At 36.5% G+C, this 20,646-nt stretch overlaps 1 protein-coding gene across 1 annotated transcript; it reads left to right on the top strand.

Moving 5' to 3' along the window:
• The first annotated feature begins 116 nt into the window (after nucleotides 1-116).
• LOC120107070 (mechanosensitive ion channel protein 1, mitochondrial-like) lies at nucleotides 117-10,293 on the top strand. The gene is made up of 4 exons (XM_089929684.1): nucleotides 117-345; nucleotides 3,715-3,815; nucleotides 8,104-8,211; nucleotides 9,917-10,293. Exons 1-4 carry the CDS (start codon nucleotides 264-266, stop codon nucleotides 10,154-10,156), a joined length of 531 nt encoding a protein of 176 aa, XP_089785810.1. The 5' UTR covers nucleotides 117-263; the 3' UTR covers nucleotides 10,157-10,293.
• The last annotated feature ends 10,353 nt before the right edge of the window (nucleotides 10,294-20,646 follow it).

Below are 20,646 nucleotides of genomic sequence, written 5' to 3'. Positions count from 1 at the left end.
GTTAACTTGGATAAAGTTTATAAAAATTCTAATTATACTACAGAAATTCCAGCATTTGATTTTTCAGCTTTAAGATCATATGTTGTGGAACCTGGGAGAATTTCATCCAACCAACTTCCCCTTAGCAGTTAATAATGTAACTTTGTGATTGTGCAGTGTAAATGTTTTACAGCAAGGTAATTATTCTTCCACGGAATTGTCTTGTTTGGGCCATGTTTTTTATTTTTTATGAAGCTTTCATTTAGCAATAAATCTTTATTACTATGGTTTTTCTGGTTTCAGGAAGATTTGAATTCAAATTTGTTGATCTTGAAACTGGTTATTACAAGGTAAAAATTGGCAAAGGTATTTTATGGCAACTAGCTGTTGTTTTTCTCTCTCTTTTCAATTGTTGTCATGTAATCTGTTCTTTTGATCAGTCATACATTTTTAGAAGGTGGTGGTCAAACAAGTTACCACAATAAAATGCTTTTTAAATTGATCTCTATGTAATTGAATATTATGATGGCATCTGGTGCAAACATGTTTTGTTACTGTGTTATTTTTGTTGTTGAACAATTTGTTGAGGTCTGCTTTGTGACAAACTATTTTCATAGAAGTACAAAAGTGACGTGAATGTGTAAGTTTCTTAAGAAATATGCTAGTGTTGTGTGTCTTATTCATCTGTTTATCTGATTGCATTGTTGATTATTCCAGCATCTTACCATTGTAAGTAGCTTCCCTTAAGAGCTTCTTCTCGTTTTTTCACTTTTTTGTGCTTTTTTTTTGGTGTTTTGGGGGTGGGAGGTGGGGGCAGGGTTGTGTTATTTGTTGATCTTTTCTCCAAGCTAAGAATGTGATACTAATGGGAGGATGCAGTACCTTATTTATCATTTTAAAAGCAGCTTAGTAGTTTAAATGGATTATTAGGTCGGTCATCTGTCTGCTGGGAGCCTTGTATGAACTATAGCCTCTGAAATCCGTGACAACCAGGTTCTTGGTCGGGGTTCCTGTCCACTGGGAGGAATTTCATGCTTTCTTCCTCCATGCTTTCTTGTATAAGCAATGGCCTCGAAAGTCCTTTGAAAGTAGTTTCATGCCTTCATCATGGTATCTGGCTGTGGATGCTGGCCTGCCGCTTCATGTTTGTGCTGGTTGTGCTGACACCTACAACTGAAGATAGCTATTATGGTATTTAAACTTCTGACAGAATTCAAGCTTTTCAATAGTGGTCCAAATAGTGCTGATGCACTGATACAGTTAATCGTTTATACCTGGTTTGAACCTCAATGAGCTTTAGAAAACTAATCTCTGAGAGAGCTAATATAGATTCCTACCGTTTCATATATGACGTGAGATCATCTGGCGGCTTGATTCTGGAAATGTTGCATGAGCAAGCGGACTTCACAATCCAGCATGTAGCAGTATGAATGTATCTAGTCATTTAACTGCTTCATCAGTATGGTGAAACATATCCCTGCAGGTTGAAAATTAGATGGTAGAGGGACTTTTGATTCAAGCATACTGATTAATCATGTTACAATCCATTTTTAGAGTGCCATTTGAAGAATGACAGAAAATGTCGCTTTTTTTGGGAGTTCTTATTTTAGCTTCTTTAGTTCTTTCGTTGAATCTTGTTGAAAAACTGAGGGTAGGGGGAAAAGTGAGAAATTCACTATGTAGGAAGAGGAGTTCGACACATGATAGCTTAAATAATGAAGTTGATGAATGGTGAAAGGTAAGAATTTGAAACCATGTTTTAAATTTGGAATTGAAGAATTTTTTAGCTGAGCAGTTGAGTTGCAGGCAAAGCTTTAGAATTGAGGAGACCTCTCTCTATGCTTTTTGGGTCAATCTGTTCTTCAAGGAAAAGGGATATCTTGTTACTTTCATGGCATTTTCTCAGCTGTACGTTTCTTCCCACAATCAGTACTTCATGATTATTTATCCTTCTTTGAAGCTCTTTTTAGTAACAAAATCAAATTGATTTACGACTAATCAGTATCAATTATTTTCAATAGTCAATCCTTTTCAATTTCAATTATAACAAAATATGTGTATATGTAAACCCCAGAACAGAAATTGTTACACAGATATCGAATTGGGTCTTTCTCTTATGTACATATTTGTAAAGTTATGTATTATATGTAGAAATACAAAACTTTTCTATGCATTGAATAAGTTTAATCTTTAAGCTTCATCTGATTGCTATTTAGCATGATGTTTATCATAATTTGCCAGCTTTTCCATAAGTTGTATGAAGGTTTACCATAATGGTTGGTACCGTACTATACCGGTATACAGTCTCGTACTGTATTGACACTTGGTATGCCTCATCTTGTACCATACCATAGACCACATTGTAATAGGATAGCACCAGTATAGAGTTCGGTACCGAGATGGCAAATCTTAATTGTATCTCAATTAATGATATTAAGCCCCTCTAGTATAATTTTGTGCTGGTCTATAAATTTGCATGCCATCTTCCCCCAATTGTTTCGGCATTGAGATTTCCTCATGCTAATACCTTCAATTGGGAGGAAACTGATATTGAAATGGCATATATCATCAAATTATTAATGTTATTACTATTTGAATTATTTTTGTCTTTTTGTGCTATTGAGATTTCCTTTCTGCTTAGAAATTAAAATATATTAAAAATTCAATTAAAATGGATGTCCTCAGCATGCCTCCTGAAAAATCTATTAGCAATTGACTGTTATATGCCTGAATGAGTTCTCTTAATAACGCCTGCATTTGCTGTCAGTGTAGGACTACTGCTCTGAAAAATATCTTTGTGCATAGAATTTACTATAAAAATTTGTAACAATAAACCACAAGAAATATCTTCAGCATGCCTACTAAAAATCTGTTGGCAATTGACCAGCATATGCATTAAATTATCTGCATAACCGTCAATTTACAGCTTCTTTTTCCTCATCTATTCTATGAAATGCATGGGCACCATGCTGATGATTAAAAGGAAAAGAAATTTCACTGTGTGTATCCTATATTGCCAGTTGGGTTCTGAATAGTTTATTTTCTCGATCCCTTGTTTGCTTCTTTTTCCTGCAGTTGTTCTTTCTTTTGTGTGGTTTCTTCGTAGGTGGAAAACCATTTTTTTCACCAATGCTTTGGCCGGGCAAGCCATGGTAGGGCTTGAGCGAGGCAAATTATTAACACTAGAGAATGTGTCATCGGTAGGCCTTATTGTACTGGGAGTAGTGGCTTTAGCTGAGGGAGGCTTCTGGTGTGGCTGTTCAAACAATTTTAACTGTTGGTGGCATAGGAGGTATGCTAAATTCGCAATTGGATAAAATGCTATAGTTTATTTCTTCAAGTCATCAAAATAATCTCCTAGCAATATCAGCATACCCCTTAGGTTCATAATCCTCATTCAAGATAGGCTGCCAGTGTTTGCATGTGAAGTCGGAAAGAGTTGGAACATAATGATGGTGACAGTAGCTTTGATATACTTCATCTTATAGTATCTATAGTCAATATGTCATGTATTAGGATATAATCGTTTTTCTTGTGAAGGTGTATCTTTCAGTTTCTTCTTTTGGCTAATTTATCAACTGAACGAGAAAAGTATTACTGGCATAACTCCTAATTATTCATGTTTTCTTAAAATGAACTTGTGATTCTTGCTCCTGCTTCTTTTAGATGTATATTTCATTGTTTATTACTCTTGTAACCTCTAGATGATCAAAGAGTTATCTATCCTTGTTGCAGATGTGGCTACTGCTTTTGCTGCTAGAGACATCCTTGGAAACCTGCTTAGTGGGCTTTCTTTGCAATTCTCAAAGCTCTTTTCAGTGGGAGATCAGATGAAAGTATTATAAATTCTAAAATTTGCTTTCTCATCATACTTCAGTAGAATTTAATTCTATTATGAGATCATCAACATGTGTACTGAAAAATGTTTAATTTATTCAGCTATTTTATTCTTTTTCTAAGAAAAGGGAGTAGATTTTGATCCCGGCATGTTCTTTGGGTTATCGTAAGTTTAATTTAATTTGTTTTAGGAGTCTTGGGATGGTTATGATGTTCTTTCTTTTTCTTATCATGTAATTTTCATCCTGGTTTCCAAATCTAACTCAGCTGTTGGTCTGAAGTTCTAGGTTACTAACAGAGATTGCTATTTTAGTTACAAGTTTGATTGGCCAAGTCCTCGAGTGGTTAAAATGTAGATAGAAAAGGTTGAATCTTTTATATGTGGGACTCTGTACTTGACCTTTTTGGCTTTGAAGTTCTTTCTTGTTTTTAATTTTATCCTTTCTTCTACAAGTGAAATCCTTTTTAGTCGACTCTTTGCAAGACATGGTAAGAGCCTATACATGTCTCGTTGGTGGGAGGGGTTTATTTTTAGTGTTAACCTTGTCTCATTATGGAAAGGAGATCCTCCCCATGATATATTCTAGTTTTTTAGCAATGAAACAAAGATTTTATCTGTCCTTCGTTGTGTTGCTCCTTCAGCTCTATGTGCAACTTAGTAGTAAATTTTGGTGGGATTAGGGCTGCAAGTGGATTGGATTAACTCGCTTTCGACCAATCCGAAACTAATCCAGTCCAACCCGAACCAAAGTCGTTTGGACTGGGCTTGGATTCAACAACATGACCCATTTCAGATATGGATTAGGTTTGGATCCTTAAGTTCTCAATCTAAAGCTGAATAGACCTGAACAATCCAAAACTAGTGTACTATATGTTTCAGATCCCTCCTTGAATATAAGAAATTAATCTTCTTTTCATGATATAATTTTTCAATAATATGCATTTTGATTATAATTATGTGTGGTTAACAGCCAATCTGTAGAATATTTTTTATATATATTTAAATGGTGTTTATTAGTATATTATTGCATAATATTTTTATTATATAATTAGATAATCAATTTATATATATTCATTATGATTTATGTTTGGACTATTTTGGACCCTATTCGACTCAAAAAATCTGATGGATAGATAAAATCAATATTAAATCCAATCTAGTCAAACCCGAGGAGAATTCTATTAGGTTTGATTTCAATCTTTTGACCCGATTCAGATATCGATTGGATTTGGGTTATGCCCATCTCCTATCCAACCTGAGCTGCTTGCAGCCCTAGGTGGGATGACTGCCTTTTTATCCAATTCATCATTTTTTTATGTGTTTTCTTAGTTTTTCCCTCTTTTGATTTAGCCTATCGAAAGATTAAAATACAACTATCGTTGGGCCAAACCACAATGTTACCAATCTCACTTTATGTCTTGCTTCGTCCATTTGAAAAAGTTACCTGTAACCAAACTAAAGCAAACTGAAATAAATTACAGCAAATCCACTGTTTAAATTAATCTTGCTTCAGTTTCCTTTAAATCTCTAAGAAAATCTTCCTTCCAAAATCCTATAGAATCGAGCTTATACATCAATATCACCTTCAGGTTTTGGAGGTACATAGTTAAGGAATTCTTTGTCCACTGGTTGTGACCAAGTTTTCCTTCCAAAGGATCTTCCATCAAGTTTGCATTCCATATGATTTATGTCGGTACAGCTCCAAATTTTTAACTCCAAGACTCCACTTTAGGGCACAAAAAGGTATATATGGAAAATAAAAGAACATATACCTTAATATTGTAACAAAACTTTTTTTCTATTTCTTTTAATAATTTGGAAATTTCGGGTATGGCTAACTTCTTTGTATACATCCTATTTGTTTGTATGTCTCTACAAAATTACGTCAGAAGAAAAGATACAGTAAGGAATTTGATTCATTTCATAACTTGAGCTTCTTCATAGGTAGTTGTTGTTTCAATAATAATCTTCTATATTTTTCATTCAGGCTTGAGACCAACATTGAAGGTGTTTATTGGGCATTTGGCTTGGTGCACTAATATGAGCACATTGGATGCTTCCATGTACAGGGAACAGACAATTGATCAAACATGGTAGTTACCATATGAAATATTTTTGAAAGAAAAAGAAAACATTAGATTGGGCACCTGTTCTAAAATGTGTAGTTGCGATCTGCATGCCCAGATCAATGTGCCAATTTGGCATTGAGAATCTAATGCCTATTTTACCCCACACAATTAACACCTCCCCCCCCCCCCCCCTCCCCCCCAACACACACACACACACACACACACACACACACACGTGCCAGAGATGTAAGTTTGAGAGAAAAGAAATAGGAGCCAAAAAGCTAGGAGTTTCTGTTGCTCTCTTCTTTTCCATAAAAATCACTTTTTGGTCTTAATCAGTTGATTAAAGGGACCATGCAAATTAGGAGGAGTAGGCTGAGATAATAGATATCACTTAGAGAAAATTTGGAAAAATATCATTATAGAAGTATTACTCTCCACCTTTTCTTTCCCCTTTGTTCCTTATCTCTATAAAATATCTGTTAGAGATCTCTTTAACCTTACTTGGTTGGAGTCTATTTGGGGTCTATTTTTTTTCATGCCAGTTAGTATATGAAGCACGGTTTTATCATGATTGAATTTTGCTCAAGTTTTTCATCTTTATTTGGAGGTGCAATCTTTTCAGGATATTTATTATTCCCATGATACAACAGAAAATTGTCATAAATCGCTAGTAACATTTTCTTTCTAGTCAAGCCCTACATAACTCGTTATGTTCTTTCCCTTGATGTCAAGTTAACATCGGATTGCTCATCATATCTGAATCAGACTTTTCATCAATAGCCATGCTCAGTTTTTCAACTAATCCATTCTCTTATCTCCTTTCATCCTAAATCTCTATTAAAACTGAACTTCAGATGCCCTGAAATCTGACATGCCTTTTCTTCATCCCCTTGTCTATCTCTTCTGTCAAGCCTGACTTAGTATTGTCTCAGGGCGGGAAACTGACACCCTCCTATAACATCAGTTTTGTGCGAAGCTTAACTCTCTTTGTCCCCAGGTCTATTCGTCCTAGATTCGCATCACATGAGATAACCTAGATTTGTCCTAGAGATCTTCAGTTGGACTTTGGTGCCCTCTTAACCATTCGTTCCTGTTAAGGTCTATATCATCTGTCATGATGAACAAATTTCAACATGTAATTGTAACTCCCATTCCAGCAAGGAGAAATCACAAAAAAATGATTAAAAGGCTTTTTACTACACTTTGTTACAATTTACCCATTTTATCTTGGATGTTGGCTGGCTTTGATTTGGAAGATGTAAGTATTTACTCTTGATTAGAATTATGAATACACTCTAGAAGAGGGGAAAAAATCAGAGCCATATGTTCATTCTGCACAAAGAGTAAGCATAGTGCTCGCTATCAACTTTTAGAAACAAAAAGTTAAGCAAATAATTAAATAAATGCCTTACATGTTATGAACTGCTCCCAAACATATATAAGTTAAAAGTTGTTGTGAAGGCTTCTAACTTTGAGAGATTCTGAGGCTGAGCAGCTGCACCTGCGTTGAAGTTAAGTTTTGGAAGTTTCTACTGGCCACAAGTTCTGTAACTTGGTTTTTGCAACATGGGCGATGGGTAAGATCTATTTTCAGGAACAATGCCTGGCAAATCTGGAAGAACACATATATTTTATGTAGGCTTGTATAGAGTTTTTATATATAGGCCTCACCTGCTTGCCTGTATCATCACCAATATAGGCAGATGAGTGAGGTATATTTTGGGTTACCATGCATGGAATTTGTGGGAGCCTGCATTGACTGTTTTATGCAGGCATTCATACATGTATTTTTTTCTGTTCTTAAACTTTGACCTTCTATTGAAGCAATGATGCACAGACAAAGGGATGGAATACATGAGGATGCATTGAACTTTTGGTCAAATCACTGGTCCTTTACCTGCCTTGGATATGTTAGCTGCAAAATTCTACCTCACCTCCTGTATGATACTATGAAACAACTAACAGATGGAAACTCCATGAAATTGAATCCTGTTGTTGTATATTTGCAAGATATAGTTTACCGTGTTTATGCACAGACATTGTATATTTAGCTGCAAATTATCCTTTACTTTTTCAATACTAGTCAATGGGAATTGTCGACGTTGCATTTAGTTGATGGTACGTTGTTCAATTTGTTTGTCACATTAAACTGTCTGTTTTATATAATGAGTTTTAGTTTCTTCCTCTAATTTGTTTATGTTTTGAGTTTTACAGGCTGGATCCATGGAAGGACAAGTGATGGAAATGGGGCTTACTACCACAACTTTATTAAATCCTGAAAAGTTTCCTGTCAGAGTTCCAAACTCCTATTTTTTCAGGCAGGTGTGTAGTATAATTGCCCTTGCTTTCGGACATGTTTTCATTCGTTTAGTCTTTTAAAAAATTGAGCTTAACTGATTGTTTGTTAGGTTCATAGCATAATATTCCAAATATCTCATCTTAGTTCTTCACACAGTTTTATTCTTCAACTGTCATATAAAACATAAATATAAAAGGTTATGAAATGAAAAGTTGTCATCTGCCCCCTCCAATGCTCTGTCTCTCTGAAATACAAACTTTGCCTTATTTAGCTACAAAGGCTTGCATATGGGTGATGAGTTGAGTAGTAATGGTTGATCGATGGACTCATCAAGCGACTAGGACTAGATTGACTGAGAAAATATATCACAGAAGATTACCTTGTTTCTCCCTGATATGAAATAACAATCCAATTGCTTTAAATGCATAAATATCAGGTTTATAAGCACTCCTATTTCCTGGACACCATCTTAAAGAATTGGACATGAGTTATAATCTGCCAAACTTGCCAATTCAGGTTAACTGGGTGTGTCATCTTGATTTTGCTTAAATTTCACAAGGTTATTTGAGCTGTCTGATATGTTTTTCTTTCTAGGACCTTTAAAATTGGACTTCTATTATGTACACAACATCTGTCAAGCTATGGTGAACTCGTTGATAAACTTTTTGAATCCTAAGTCTGCCACTTTATTCCCAACGTCATCATTCTTTTTTACTTTTCTGCAAATGGACTCCCATTCTTCATTCATTACCACCAAGTTTAGTATGTTGTCAACAAATGTATCATGATCGTTCTTCTTAGGCTTCCCTATAAGTTTCTATTTCTTAGAGAACAGCAACAATGGTTTTTAATTTTAAGAATTGCATATCACTCCACACAACTATTTGGATTTTTAACATTGTTGAGCAAGCAGGTAAAATGTGATTCATTTTACCCATGCATAGATTGCAGTAATCAAAATGGTTGTCTAATTACCGATTGTTAATGTTACTAGCAAATCACACACTTAGAAATCAATAGTTTTTTCTTGTACTTGTATGCCAAATAGCTTTCTTAAACATAAAAGTTAGGATTTCCCCAGCTGTTCCATTATGTGATTTCTTCTTGTGGGTTAACTTTAACATTAGTGAAAACAAAAGTATCCTATTCCTTCTCAAAGAACTCCACTTCTTCCATCTTCATCAAGCGCTCCATACATGTACTGGTCTCCTTCTTTACATCATCACCATTATTTAATTTCGTGGGGACCAAATTATTGTCAGCATAATCAAGCAGTGCAAACCTGCAACATGGTCATATATACATAAATACCTGGTCACTCCATAATTAGGTGGAAATAACAAGCAATATTCTATGACTTTTTTCTTGTCTCTGAAGTCCAGTTGTTTGCTGATATAAATAACCAATACAAGTCAAATCCAATCATCTTTAATAGATATTCTGAACTCTGAACTAGGATTTTGAATCGAAGGCAGCAAGGTTAGGAATTGGAACATGCAACATTAAACTTTCTGAAGTTATCTTGCATGATGTTTGCTTCAATGAATGGAATGGGCCACAGTAACTCCTTATCATTTTTATATCACAGTTCATGTTCCCATTCGTGAAGAAAGTTTTGTTTTAAAGATCTTCATGGCTAGCATTAGGACAAAAGTTTTACAGATGCTGCCAAAATGTGATCAGAAGTCTATATTCCATGACTAACGATGCTACTTGGAAAACTTGCAGGTGATTGTGAATAAATCACGTGCTCAATGGCATGCTAGTGTGACCAAAATCCCTATACGTATTCATGATATAGAAAAGATTCCCCTTATTTCTGAGGAGATAAAATCCATGCTACATTCTAACTCAAAAGTTTTCTTGGAGAAGGATGTCCCTTATTGTTACCTTTCTCAAATAGAAAATTCATTTGCAGAGCTTACTCTTGGATACAATCTCAAAAGCATGGTAAGTATACTCTTTTAGTTATTTTCTCTCTTTTTTTTGGCATTCTTTTCAAGATTATAGAACATTGTTTACATACTGATTGATGAACTTTGTCAGTGAATTACATTTTTCATATATGGTTCTCAGTCATGGCAGCTAAGAATAGCTACGACTGTCAATTAGGGCCTTTATGTTGCTTCAAGTGTTTTAATTTATGCAATTTAATTTTGCGTACCAAGTATGTTAGCTTGCGCATAATATATAGAAATATCAAGCTGAACTTGCACTAGACTTCAAATATAGCTGTCACCCATGTTTGGACTAGATGCTAGACCCTCTTTAGAAACTCCAATGTATCAAAAAACGGATGGGGGGCATGTAGCACCCAGTTGGTTTCACAGAAGATAATGGATATTGGGTGCTCTAGCGGATGCTATAAACCCAAAGTAGGCTGTTAAAACAAATCTGTGTGTTTCTTACTATCAAAATTCAATACTCTGTGTCAACTTCATACAAAAAAGTAAAAACAAAAAATCAAGGACAGAAATATAAAACAGTATCAACCTAAAAACCATACTATCATATCAATATTCATACAATGTTATTGGAATAAATCTTGTAACAGCCATGCTATCCCATGACATTCTCTGATGTTCTTGCTGCAACAAAAGGGAACGAGTTAAAACTTTCTAATTTTGTCCATAAAGCAGCATGCAGGGGAGCTGGGATGTATTTTAAACCCCAAAATAGTTGCTCTGCTGCTGCTTAGAATGAAAACAGCAAAAGAAAAACAGGGAAAAAGAATGGGGAAGATGAAGCCAAAGGAAAACAAAGAAGGGATGCAACAGCTGCTGGGAAGGAACGAAAGGGGAAGAAGAGAAGAAAACAAAAAAAAAGACGGACGGGCCTGTTTCCAAGCCTTCCTGTGTCCTCTTTGGTGAGCTTAGGCTGCGTGCCAACTGTGGAGCATCAGAAAGGGAGCTCCAGAGTTGGGGCTTGGTAGTGCCACGCTGAGGGATGCCTCTATTCTTTCCCACTCTCTGTTGTCTTCTTTCCCACTCATTGTTTAATTAAAACGCCAAATAAGTGAACTGGCCCTTCTTTTAATAAACACCTAAACTGGTCAAAATTATTGCTTAATTGCTGAACTAGTCCAATTAGAACTGGTCCAGCCCGCTTTGGAATATAGCACCCGCTATAAACCAACAGCGTAACTGCCACTATAGTTGTTTTTCACCTGCTATATCGGGTGTTTTTATTCCATATGCTATTGAGGCCACCATGGCAACTAGCATAGGCCTTTAGGTCCAAAACTGCAACAGCAACTGCTATAGCAGCCACAACTGATAAACAACTGCTGCAAACTCCCTGAAACTTTCTCTGCACCCGCTTCATTAGGAAGATATCTTTTGAGAGACCCAATTTCCCGCTCCCACACCAGTCTGATCCTACAACTACACCTGCTTCTCCTAACTAAGTTTTGAACCTAGTTGCTTGCAACGATGCTAGTTCTAACGCCTGGGAGCAAGGTAATATGACTAAATTTGTGCATGCATAATTTTTTACATTTTTCAGCATTCTGCATTTGCTATTTATTATACATTCAACATTACTTCTTTGCATGTCTAATAGTTAGATACATTCTGATATATAATAAATTCATTGTTAGAAATTGATGGTCTTATATGTATGTTCAAATGCATTAAGGTTTTTCATTAATTAGGTGTTGAGGTTGTCTTTTCTTTTGTTTGTAGATTTTAAAATTAACCAAGCATTGGTTGTTTCTTAATAAGTTAAGAAGAAGGTGAAAGAAATGAATAACAAACACCTTTCGCATGTTTTAAATTTTCCCTCATGATCAACCATGGCTTAGGTCGATTAGAGGATTGTTTCTTTTTCATGCTTCAAAGAACAGGAGTTAAATTCTACTGAGTAATAAAAACAAAGAGTGATGATAGAATAAGCCAATCAAAGGCAAGAATTTGATCAAAGAAAGCAAATAATAACACTATCTTTGTTCTATCTAAATTTATAAATCCTTGGGGACATAAATGATTAAGAACAGCAAGAACACATTGAAGTACCAAGATGATCTCTAGAGTATGTCAGACCTTTGATCTAGAGAAGAAAACCTAGATCTAAGATAAAGGGCTAAGAGAGCCCATTAAACCAAGATCCGAGATAAAGGGCTAAGAGAGCCCATTCAATGTAGGCACCATTGTAGCTCCATCATAGTCTTGTCTAAAGTTGCCCCAGATCTCGAAAAAGCCATCTTCCTTTTCTTAAGTCAGAGAATAGGTTTTTCTCTGTGTCTAAATATCTTGTATGTGGTTTCTTGTCTTAGTAACTCCTTTGATGGTTGCCGATGGTTTCCTGCATGAGTATCTTGTGTGTGTCTAAATAACTTTTCCTAGGTAGTTCCAGTAATAAACTATCCAAATATGACATCTTGTATGGTTGACAGGCGGCCAATCGTGATCTCTCCAAGTGTCAATCAATACAAAAACAACTTCATAAACCTTGGTTCATGCATTGTATCACTCATCATAGTTGGTCTATCATTAGACAATTTTTAGTGTAAACGCCAACGAGCAGAGAAGCAATAAAAAGGGAGGAGAGAAAAAAGAAGGAATAAGTTCTACAGATCAATAATGACTGAAATTATTATTCATATTCTATGAGAGTTGGATGGCAAAGTGAGGCAAAAGGACACTTTCATAACCTGCCTTAACACGTGAATGATTATGTTATATTCAGTTTATTGCGATCCTTAAAATGATTGACCATACGCAAACTCTTCATTTTTGGGTGCATAAGTATCAGCAACCGTCAACTTGGTAGGTTTAAAGAATGAGCCTTCCAATCTTCATAAAATATATGCTGTTTGGTCTCAAGATTGTACAAAACATGGTTTGGTATTTTGGCTGAAGCAGGATATTTTTACTTTAAAGGTTTGTATTCTGTTTTAATTAAACCAGAACCCAAAACATGTTACCAGTGTTTAAGCTCCGTACATCTGGTTTGGCATGCAGCAAAAATTAAAATGCTTTTATCTAACCCAAACATTTATATTGGACAAAGTAACTTGATTTTTATCCAGAACAAAAATATATAAACTTCTGTTGTAGTAATCATGACAAAGTATTTGTATTTACTTTTACTTCATTATCGTTACACTTAACTGTGAAATCACTTATTTTTTAAGACCGTATATGCATTTCAGTAAATTTAATCTTGTGATTTCATCATTCACATGGGTCAGCTGGAACAAGTTGGGAAAGGCTCCAAGGAAGGATCGAGTAGTGAACATGAAAATATTCAACTAGTGCATGTTAATTAGTACGACCATGGACCAAATTTTTGACTGATATTTGTTAATTGAGTAGTTCTACAACTTCAGGGTAGGCTAATTGTTGTTATTGTTTATCATCTATAGCTCAGGAGATAGCACAATTGTATTGTTATAGTATTTGCCCTTCAAATAACTTACAGTGCACCCCTGATTGGACATTATAGGCAATATATCGGACATCCATCGTCCTATATGATTCGCTTCAAGTGATGATTGTGGGTGGGAGTTTTGTTCTTTTTTTTCATGCCATGGCATGTAAATCAAAGGGTTTGAAGCAAAAGAATTTTGCCTTTTGGCTAAAATGCAAAACGGGAGGCTAGCTTTTTGATGTCCGGTCGGCTTCTCTTCCATGCTATAAGGAATGGAGTTTTCTCACATAGTCAGGGCCGGCCCGAGCCCTAGGCGACCGAGGCGGTCGCCTAAGGCCCCGGGCCAATGGAAGACCCGCGGGAAGCTAACCAAAAGGAAGCAAAGGCTCCATATAAAACGGGATTAGGAGCTGGCTACGAGTCTTCCCCCTTGATGGAAGGGAGGTGGAGAGTTTCCTGGCCTGCAGAGGGGCAATTTGGGATGTTGGGGACGGTAGTTTTGTTTTGGGTGGGGAGAGAGAGAGAGAGAGAGAGGGGAGGGATTTGGTTGGCTTGATAGACGCCTGAAGCCACTCTTATCTTTCATCCCTTCTCTTTTTTGGTTTTGGTCTTGGTTTTCCTTCCCTCACATTACTCCTGATCCAGCTGGGCCATCCGGAAGAAAGATAGGGGGATTGGAGATGGACTTCTTGGAGGGTGGAGATTCTTTTAGTTTTCTCCTCTCGGTTTCTTCTCCCCTCTTGGGTGGTAGAGAGAGAAAAGGAGGGAGGGGGTTGAATGGCTGCTGTGCTATGATGTTGCAGTTGCTGCTTGGGTACTCACTTGAAGGGGAGATGGTGGGACGGGACTTTTATTAATTAGATGGAGTGAATTTCCCATAATGACCCTACTTTCTCTTATAGAAAGGTTCCTTTATGGACAAATTCTTTTCTTTACCTTGGCCATGAAGTGCCATGGGATGGCCTTTTCCTATTCGGCTCTTGCTTGACATGGTAAACAGTATTGCCAAGCATTATCTCAATTATTTAATTAGTTTCATGGCCCTTCATTTAGAGTAATTACTTTTATGTGCTTCCATTCAAGAATTATATTAAATTGAAAAGGCTTCTTGTCTATTTTTGTTAGATTCTTGTATCTTTGTTGAAATAGTGTACTTGATAGCTATCTATTTTCATATCTTTTTTTAAGTATTTTATATTTATTAAAAAAATTATTATTAAAAAAAAAGGTCTTGTTCATTAGATTCGCCTTAGGCCTCGGAATATATTAAGCTGCCCCTGCACATAGTGACATAGATAACCGCGTTCCCCCCTGACATTTTGTTTTCTATATATACAGAATTTTGCCGCGTGAATTACTTTATGTGATTGTGATTGTGGGTTTGTTTGCGTGTTTCTTCCTTTTTCCCGTTTGTTTTTTTTTTTTTTTTGTGCGTGTCTCCACTGTGAGGGATAGAAGCAGCATACGTCTTTTCTTTTTCAAATAATGGTCTACTTCTAACTCTACACCAGATGGTGTTGGGTTTGTTTTTATTTTATAGCTATATTTGGTCTTTTGTTAAGAAAAAAGAATTGTGACCTTGCACATTAAGAGTATTGATGATGGCATACCCCGGAATGGCCAACTAATGGAAATGGGTGATGCAAAGCAGAAGGGGGGATAACAATGTCAAACGTCCGTGATTTACGTGTTTGAGTGAGCCTGTTGAGGGTACTGATATTTTTTTTATCTATTTAGAATCTGTAAAGCAGCCTCGTCGTTGCAACCTTGGCGCCATCGCTTTGTTTGGGACGAATTGGGTAATTTTACTGATATTTTTGAGCATCAAAAGCTCTCATTAAAGTGATACTTATAAATATTTTGAAGCATGTTGGTTATCCATGTCTGTTTATTGATTAACTGTTAGCATTTTTGTTGTGAATAATGTTGTTGTTCCTATTGAGACTTTGATGGGAACAAACTATAAAAGATGGAAACGTGAAATTGAGCTGACACTTGGTTTGATAAATTTAGATATTGCACTGCATGATGATCCTCCATCTTAAGTTACTAGTGAGGATGCTCTAAAATAAAAAGCTGCCTACGAAGAGTGGTATAGAGCAAATCATCTTAGCTTAATGATTATAAAGAGGTCCATATCTGATTTTATTTTAGATATTATATCAGATAAATGTTAATGCTAGGTAATTCTTTGATGTCAAAAGTAAGAGAGCATGTAGAATCTAATAAAGCTTAGGTTGGAGAGCTAAATAGGTAAATTAATTAATATGAGGTATGATGGTACTGGAGGTGTTAGGGCTTATATTGTGTGAAACTAGAGTATTGCATCCATGCTTAGTAATCTTGAGATTTCTATTTGTATTGATTTTTTTTTCATCAAGCTTTTAATTCTTTCTTTGCGTAATTTAGTCAGCTTAAAATTATATATAATGCATAAAAGAATGAACTAATTTCTATTTGTGTTCAAGAGGAAAAAAAATATTTTAGAAAAAATGGTGAGAGTGCTAATGTGGTGTATCACGCCCTAAGAATTCAAGATGTAATAAGAAAAAGGATCATGGTTCCAAATGGGATGGCTGGATTTATAATCCTTGAAGTGATAATCAGAATTCTAGAAGCATGCATGCTGTTATCAAGAAAGTTCTTAAGTACTCCTTCAATAAACGGAAGTTTCACAATTTTAAAGAGATGATTCAAAGGTATTAATTGATGATAAAATTCAGTCTTCGCTTGACTTTAGTAATTTTTACATCTATATTGACTATCTTAAGGGCAAATTTATCAAAACAAAAAGAAAAGAGTCTACATGTAATAATTAACACTTAGAACTTGTTCATATAGATATTAGTGGATTTTTAGATCTTGCTATTAGGGGTAGTAGGTATTTCATTAATTTCATTGATGACTTTTCTTGCCATGTGTATATCTATCTTTTTCAGAAAAAATTTGAAGCACTTGATATGTTTAAAATCTTTAAAATTGCGGTTGAAAAACAACTTAGGAAGATAATTAAAATGATGAGATCTGATTATGGTGGCAAATATTAGGGTCGACATGGTGAATTTAGCCAACAAATGGAATTATTTGTTAAGTACTTGTAAGATAGTTACTCAATACCTGAACCTTGAGCAAAAATGGTGTGACTAAGATGCATAATCCCACTCTTAAGGATATGGTTATTTTTCGGATGAGGACTTAAAGACCGCCTTGTATATCTTGAACATGGTTTCTACTTAAGCTGTTCTTATAACACTCTTTGCTTTATGGGTTTGCATAAAATCCGATATTAATCACTTTTATATTTGAGGCCGTCCTACAGAGATTAAGATTTTGTAATCCATTAGAGAATAAGCCTGGATATACCACCACTTATTATTTCATTAGCTATCTAGATAATTCTAAATGATATAGATTCTACTATCTTGGCAAGTACAAAGATTGTTGAATCTATCTAAGCCAGTTTTTTTTAGTGTGTGATATAGATAATTGCAGATGCTCTGGCACTCGTGATATAATATTGGAGAAGAGATATATTATTGTTCCTATTTCTGTTATCCAAAAAAAAAGATTATATTTCATCCTGTCAGAAGTACAGTAGGAGAGGAGCATCGAATCCATTATAACATCTTTTTAGCCAGTTAATAAAATACCGGATTAATATACTGTCACTCAGCACCTTTATTTCTCTCATCGAGAATGGAATTCAAAACTGGCGTGAGTTCTATTTTGTATCGCATCAAGAGAGGGCTGCCGAGCACCTGATTCGACATGCAAAATCAAATAATTCTTTAGAAATAGGTATTTATTAAACCAGCTACCAGAATTTTGGAACGTGAAAAGAGAGAGGCTGAGAGGCGCCAGACACTCTCAAACCAGCAACCTAAGTTAGCTTGCAGACTTGGGGGAGCTGTTTTCTAAAATTTTTAATATTTTATAAAATATAGGAAAAATATGCCCCTATTTCCTCATTCTTTCTTGCTTAGAGCTATGAGCAGGATGCGTGAAACAGTTCTGAGTGCAGGCGATGTCAATGGTGGGCTCAATCTCCTGCCCATAAACATGTGATTGCGGGCAAAGCGACAGCTTTACCCAGCCATAGCCTCAGGCATGTGTCCCGGCCCAGCAACTTTATATGACCAAGGAAGCTGCCAGGCTATATGATGGCCAAGGAATGCTCTGGTAGGTGGTTAAAAAGCGATATACCTAGGTGGTTAAAAAGTTCGGCTCCTAAGGTTTGCCACACATTGGAAAGGGTACGTAAAAACTTGCGATCCGCATCGAACATTCTCTGGTAGAAGGAGGACCCAATGGAGGCTGCTACGCGACTCCTGAAATATATTCTTAAACTTTTAGAGTAATTTTTAATGGACAAAATATTAAATATTTTGACCTCGAATTAGACTGATCTTTTTGGTCTCGATATTAACCGAGGTGAATAATTTTAGTGAAAATTAAGATGCCACTTTGCTTGTGCTAATAAAAATCAGTAGTTATGGCAATACTATAGTTAATGTATGATCAGCATAATTGCCACCGCGTGTTACTCATGTGGAACAGTTAGCACTTGGTTAACGTACAGTTGATCGCTACCATATAGTTAAGGCACGTCGCGCCAAATTAGATAACGGATCAGTATACTATTTTATATAAAGAAGTGGTCTGGAGATTCTCAAGAAAGCTTATTTAGAGATCTCCTTCTACAAATTTTCTTCCTTTCATATTGTTGCTCTATTATTCTGGCTTAAATATCGAAGGATCTTCTACCGAAATTTTTTCAGCAAGTAGATTTCTTGTAGGTCATCCTCGAAAACGACCAGTTCTTCCTTATCTCAATCACTTCATTCAATTCGATTCTCACTAATCTTAGAGCAAGCCGAGCAGCATTTGGACCTTGTTTCAAGATCTAGCGGCAACAATACTAATTCCCGTGATGCTCCTATCCCTGCGAGTTTGTGTACATTTGGCACGGTACGACCCCGAAGTATAGCTATTTCTATTTACTAAACAGATCAACCGCAACCAAGGATGGTAAACAAAAGGTAAGAGAGGCTCAGACTATTTTGAAGACCTTGGTTTGAAACGACCGGAGGAATCAGGACAGACGGACTCTGATAATCGAGAAACTATGGCGTGGCGCACCTCTGTCTCGCTTAAAAGGCTCAGCTGGAGAAGGTCCCAAATAAATAGACAGGTCGGTGGAGTTGATCCCAGCCACCTTTTTCGACGCATAGATTCGTTGTACGCACACTAAGTTTGACGTATAAATTCTTTATATAATGACAAAAACAAAAATGGACAATGGGAGACTCGACGTTATAATTTTGCTTTTGTAGATTTGATTTTAAGAAATATGGTGGTAATGTCACTATCAAGAGTTTTTGTTGAGGTAAGGTCTATTCGCAAGCAGAAATGGTTTAAAAAAGAAACTGTATGTCATTTTAAATGCCATAAGTGCAACTATGTTTTCTGTTAATCTTGACACCATAATTTTCTCCTTTTTATACGAAAAAGAAATTGTATGCCAATTTTTTTTAAAAAGCTTAAAAGCTTATGTCCTACTTCCGCCAGACTTTCGCCTTTTTCCATAACTGCACCCAATCCATCGGGCAGAGAGACCAGTTCATCAACCCCACCATGGCTTTGAGGCCTGAATTATGCTTGACAAACTGCAGCTACATCTAGTTCTACCTCTTTACACTAAATCATTGAGCCGTAGCCTTGGATGCTGGATAATTGGAGAGGAGTGCTCATAAATTACCCTGAAGGGCTCGTTTGGTTCGCGGGAAGCATTTTCCTTCCTAGAAATATGATTCCTGGGAAACAAATTCCTAGGAAGAGGATGCCTAGGAAAGTAATTTTGGCATGTTTGGTTGACCATGGGAAAGTGACAAATTTCCAAGGTACTTATGTTTGGTTGGCCATCCACTTTCCTAGGAAAGTTATATATAATTCCTATTATGCCCTTAATAAAAATTAGGTTTTTAATGCCTCTTTAATGCTTCTTTAATGCTGAAAGGACTTTTTGGGAAAAAGTAAAAATGGAGTGATTCCCACCTCATGGGAAAGTAACTTTCCCATGTTTCTCATGGGAAAGACTTTCCCATGAAATGTGGGAATCACATTCCCATGGGAATATAACTTTCCCTTCTCTCTCCTTTGAAAACTCCAACCAAACAAGAGGCATCTCATTACTTTCCCGTTGACCACACTTTCCCCCCTTCTTTTCCCGCGAACCAAACGAGCCCAAAATGTTTGTTAGCTGGGAAATTCTAACTCATACTTCCTTCGCACTCTGCATGGAAAATTACACTCATGTCATCATTTGTAAAATTATGCAAAGACTGCCGCCTTCGGTTGCCCATTCTAAATTATCCATAAGTATTGGATCCATATCCTGAAATTAATCAGCTATATAGTCTGCATTCCTGCAAGGTAGCACGTCGAAAAGTAGAATGCCAAGCACGAGTCACAACAATCCAAGTTCGACTCTTGGGAGGGTCAAGGTGGTCACGGACTCGGTGCGGTGCGATCACTCGTTTTCTGGGCCTTCTTTTTGGCCTCGCTTGGGGACAGACCCCTCCATATTTCCGCACTCGGTCAATACGATGGGGCCCGCGAGGGCTCAAGCATGATATTGCTATTAATAAAAGGAGGGACGGAAGCCACGTGGCGTACATTCATCCTGAGCGACGAAGCCGTACGATGCCACCACTGTAAACAGTGTGGAGGCCGCGGCAAGGAATCCAAGTCCTAGTTCCCATCCCACCCAACGTATTTACCGTTTTGCCACCCCATCTTACCCTTTCCGTCCCGGCGGAAAATATTTAGCAATTAACCATTATTTAAGATCGTAATTTAGCATGTATACTACTCGTTTTCTTAGATGGAGAGAGAGGTATGCAGTTATGGAATAAGACCAGTTCACCTTTGAGGAGGCCTTCCGTTTTTGATTTTTGACATCTATATCTATATCACGTACAAGAAGAGTCTGGAGGCAATGGAGACAAGGCTGGACCAGAGCAACCCAGTGATGTTACAAGAACATTTCCAGCCCCTCGTGACCAGCTGCATACATAGAGGCAAGCATA

Source organism: Phoenix dactylifera, chromosome 3, assembly GCF_051530095.1.
Source record: "Phoenix dactylifera cultivar Ajwa chromosome 3, Ajwa_hap1_PhDact_Kaust_v1.1, whole genome shotgun sequence".
In the NCBI taxonomy this organism is placed as follows: Eukaryota; Viridiplantae; Streptophyta; class Magnoliopsida; order Arecales; family Arecaceae; genus Phoenix; species Phoenix dactylifera.
This window is presented reverse-complemented; position numbering and strand designations above follow the sequence as displayed.

What these genes read in the sequence shown, in the direction of transcription:
- LOC120107070 (XM_089929684.1), top strand. Translation starts at nt 264, where the DNA reads ATGGTTTTTCTGGTTTCAGGAAGATTTGAATTCAAATTTGTTGATCTT. An exon ending in CAAGGTAAAAATTGGCAAAG is followed by an intron (nt 346 to 3,714) that starts GTATTTTATGGC and finishes TCCTTGTTGCAG; the next exon opens with ATGTGGCTACTGCTTTTGCT. An exon ending in CAGTGGGAGATCAGATGAAA is followed by an intron (nt 3,816 to 8,103) that starts GTATTATAAATT and finishes TGAGTTTTACAG; the next exon opens with GCTGGATCCATGGAAGGACA.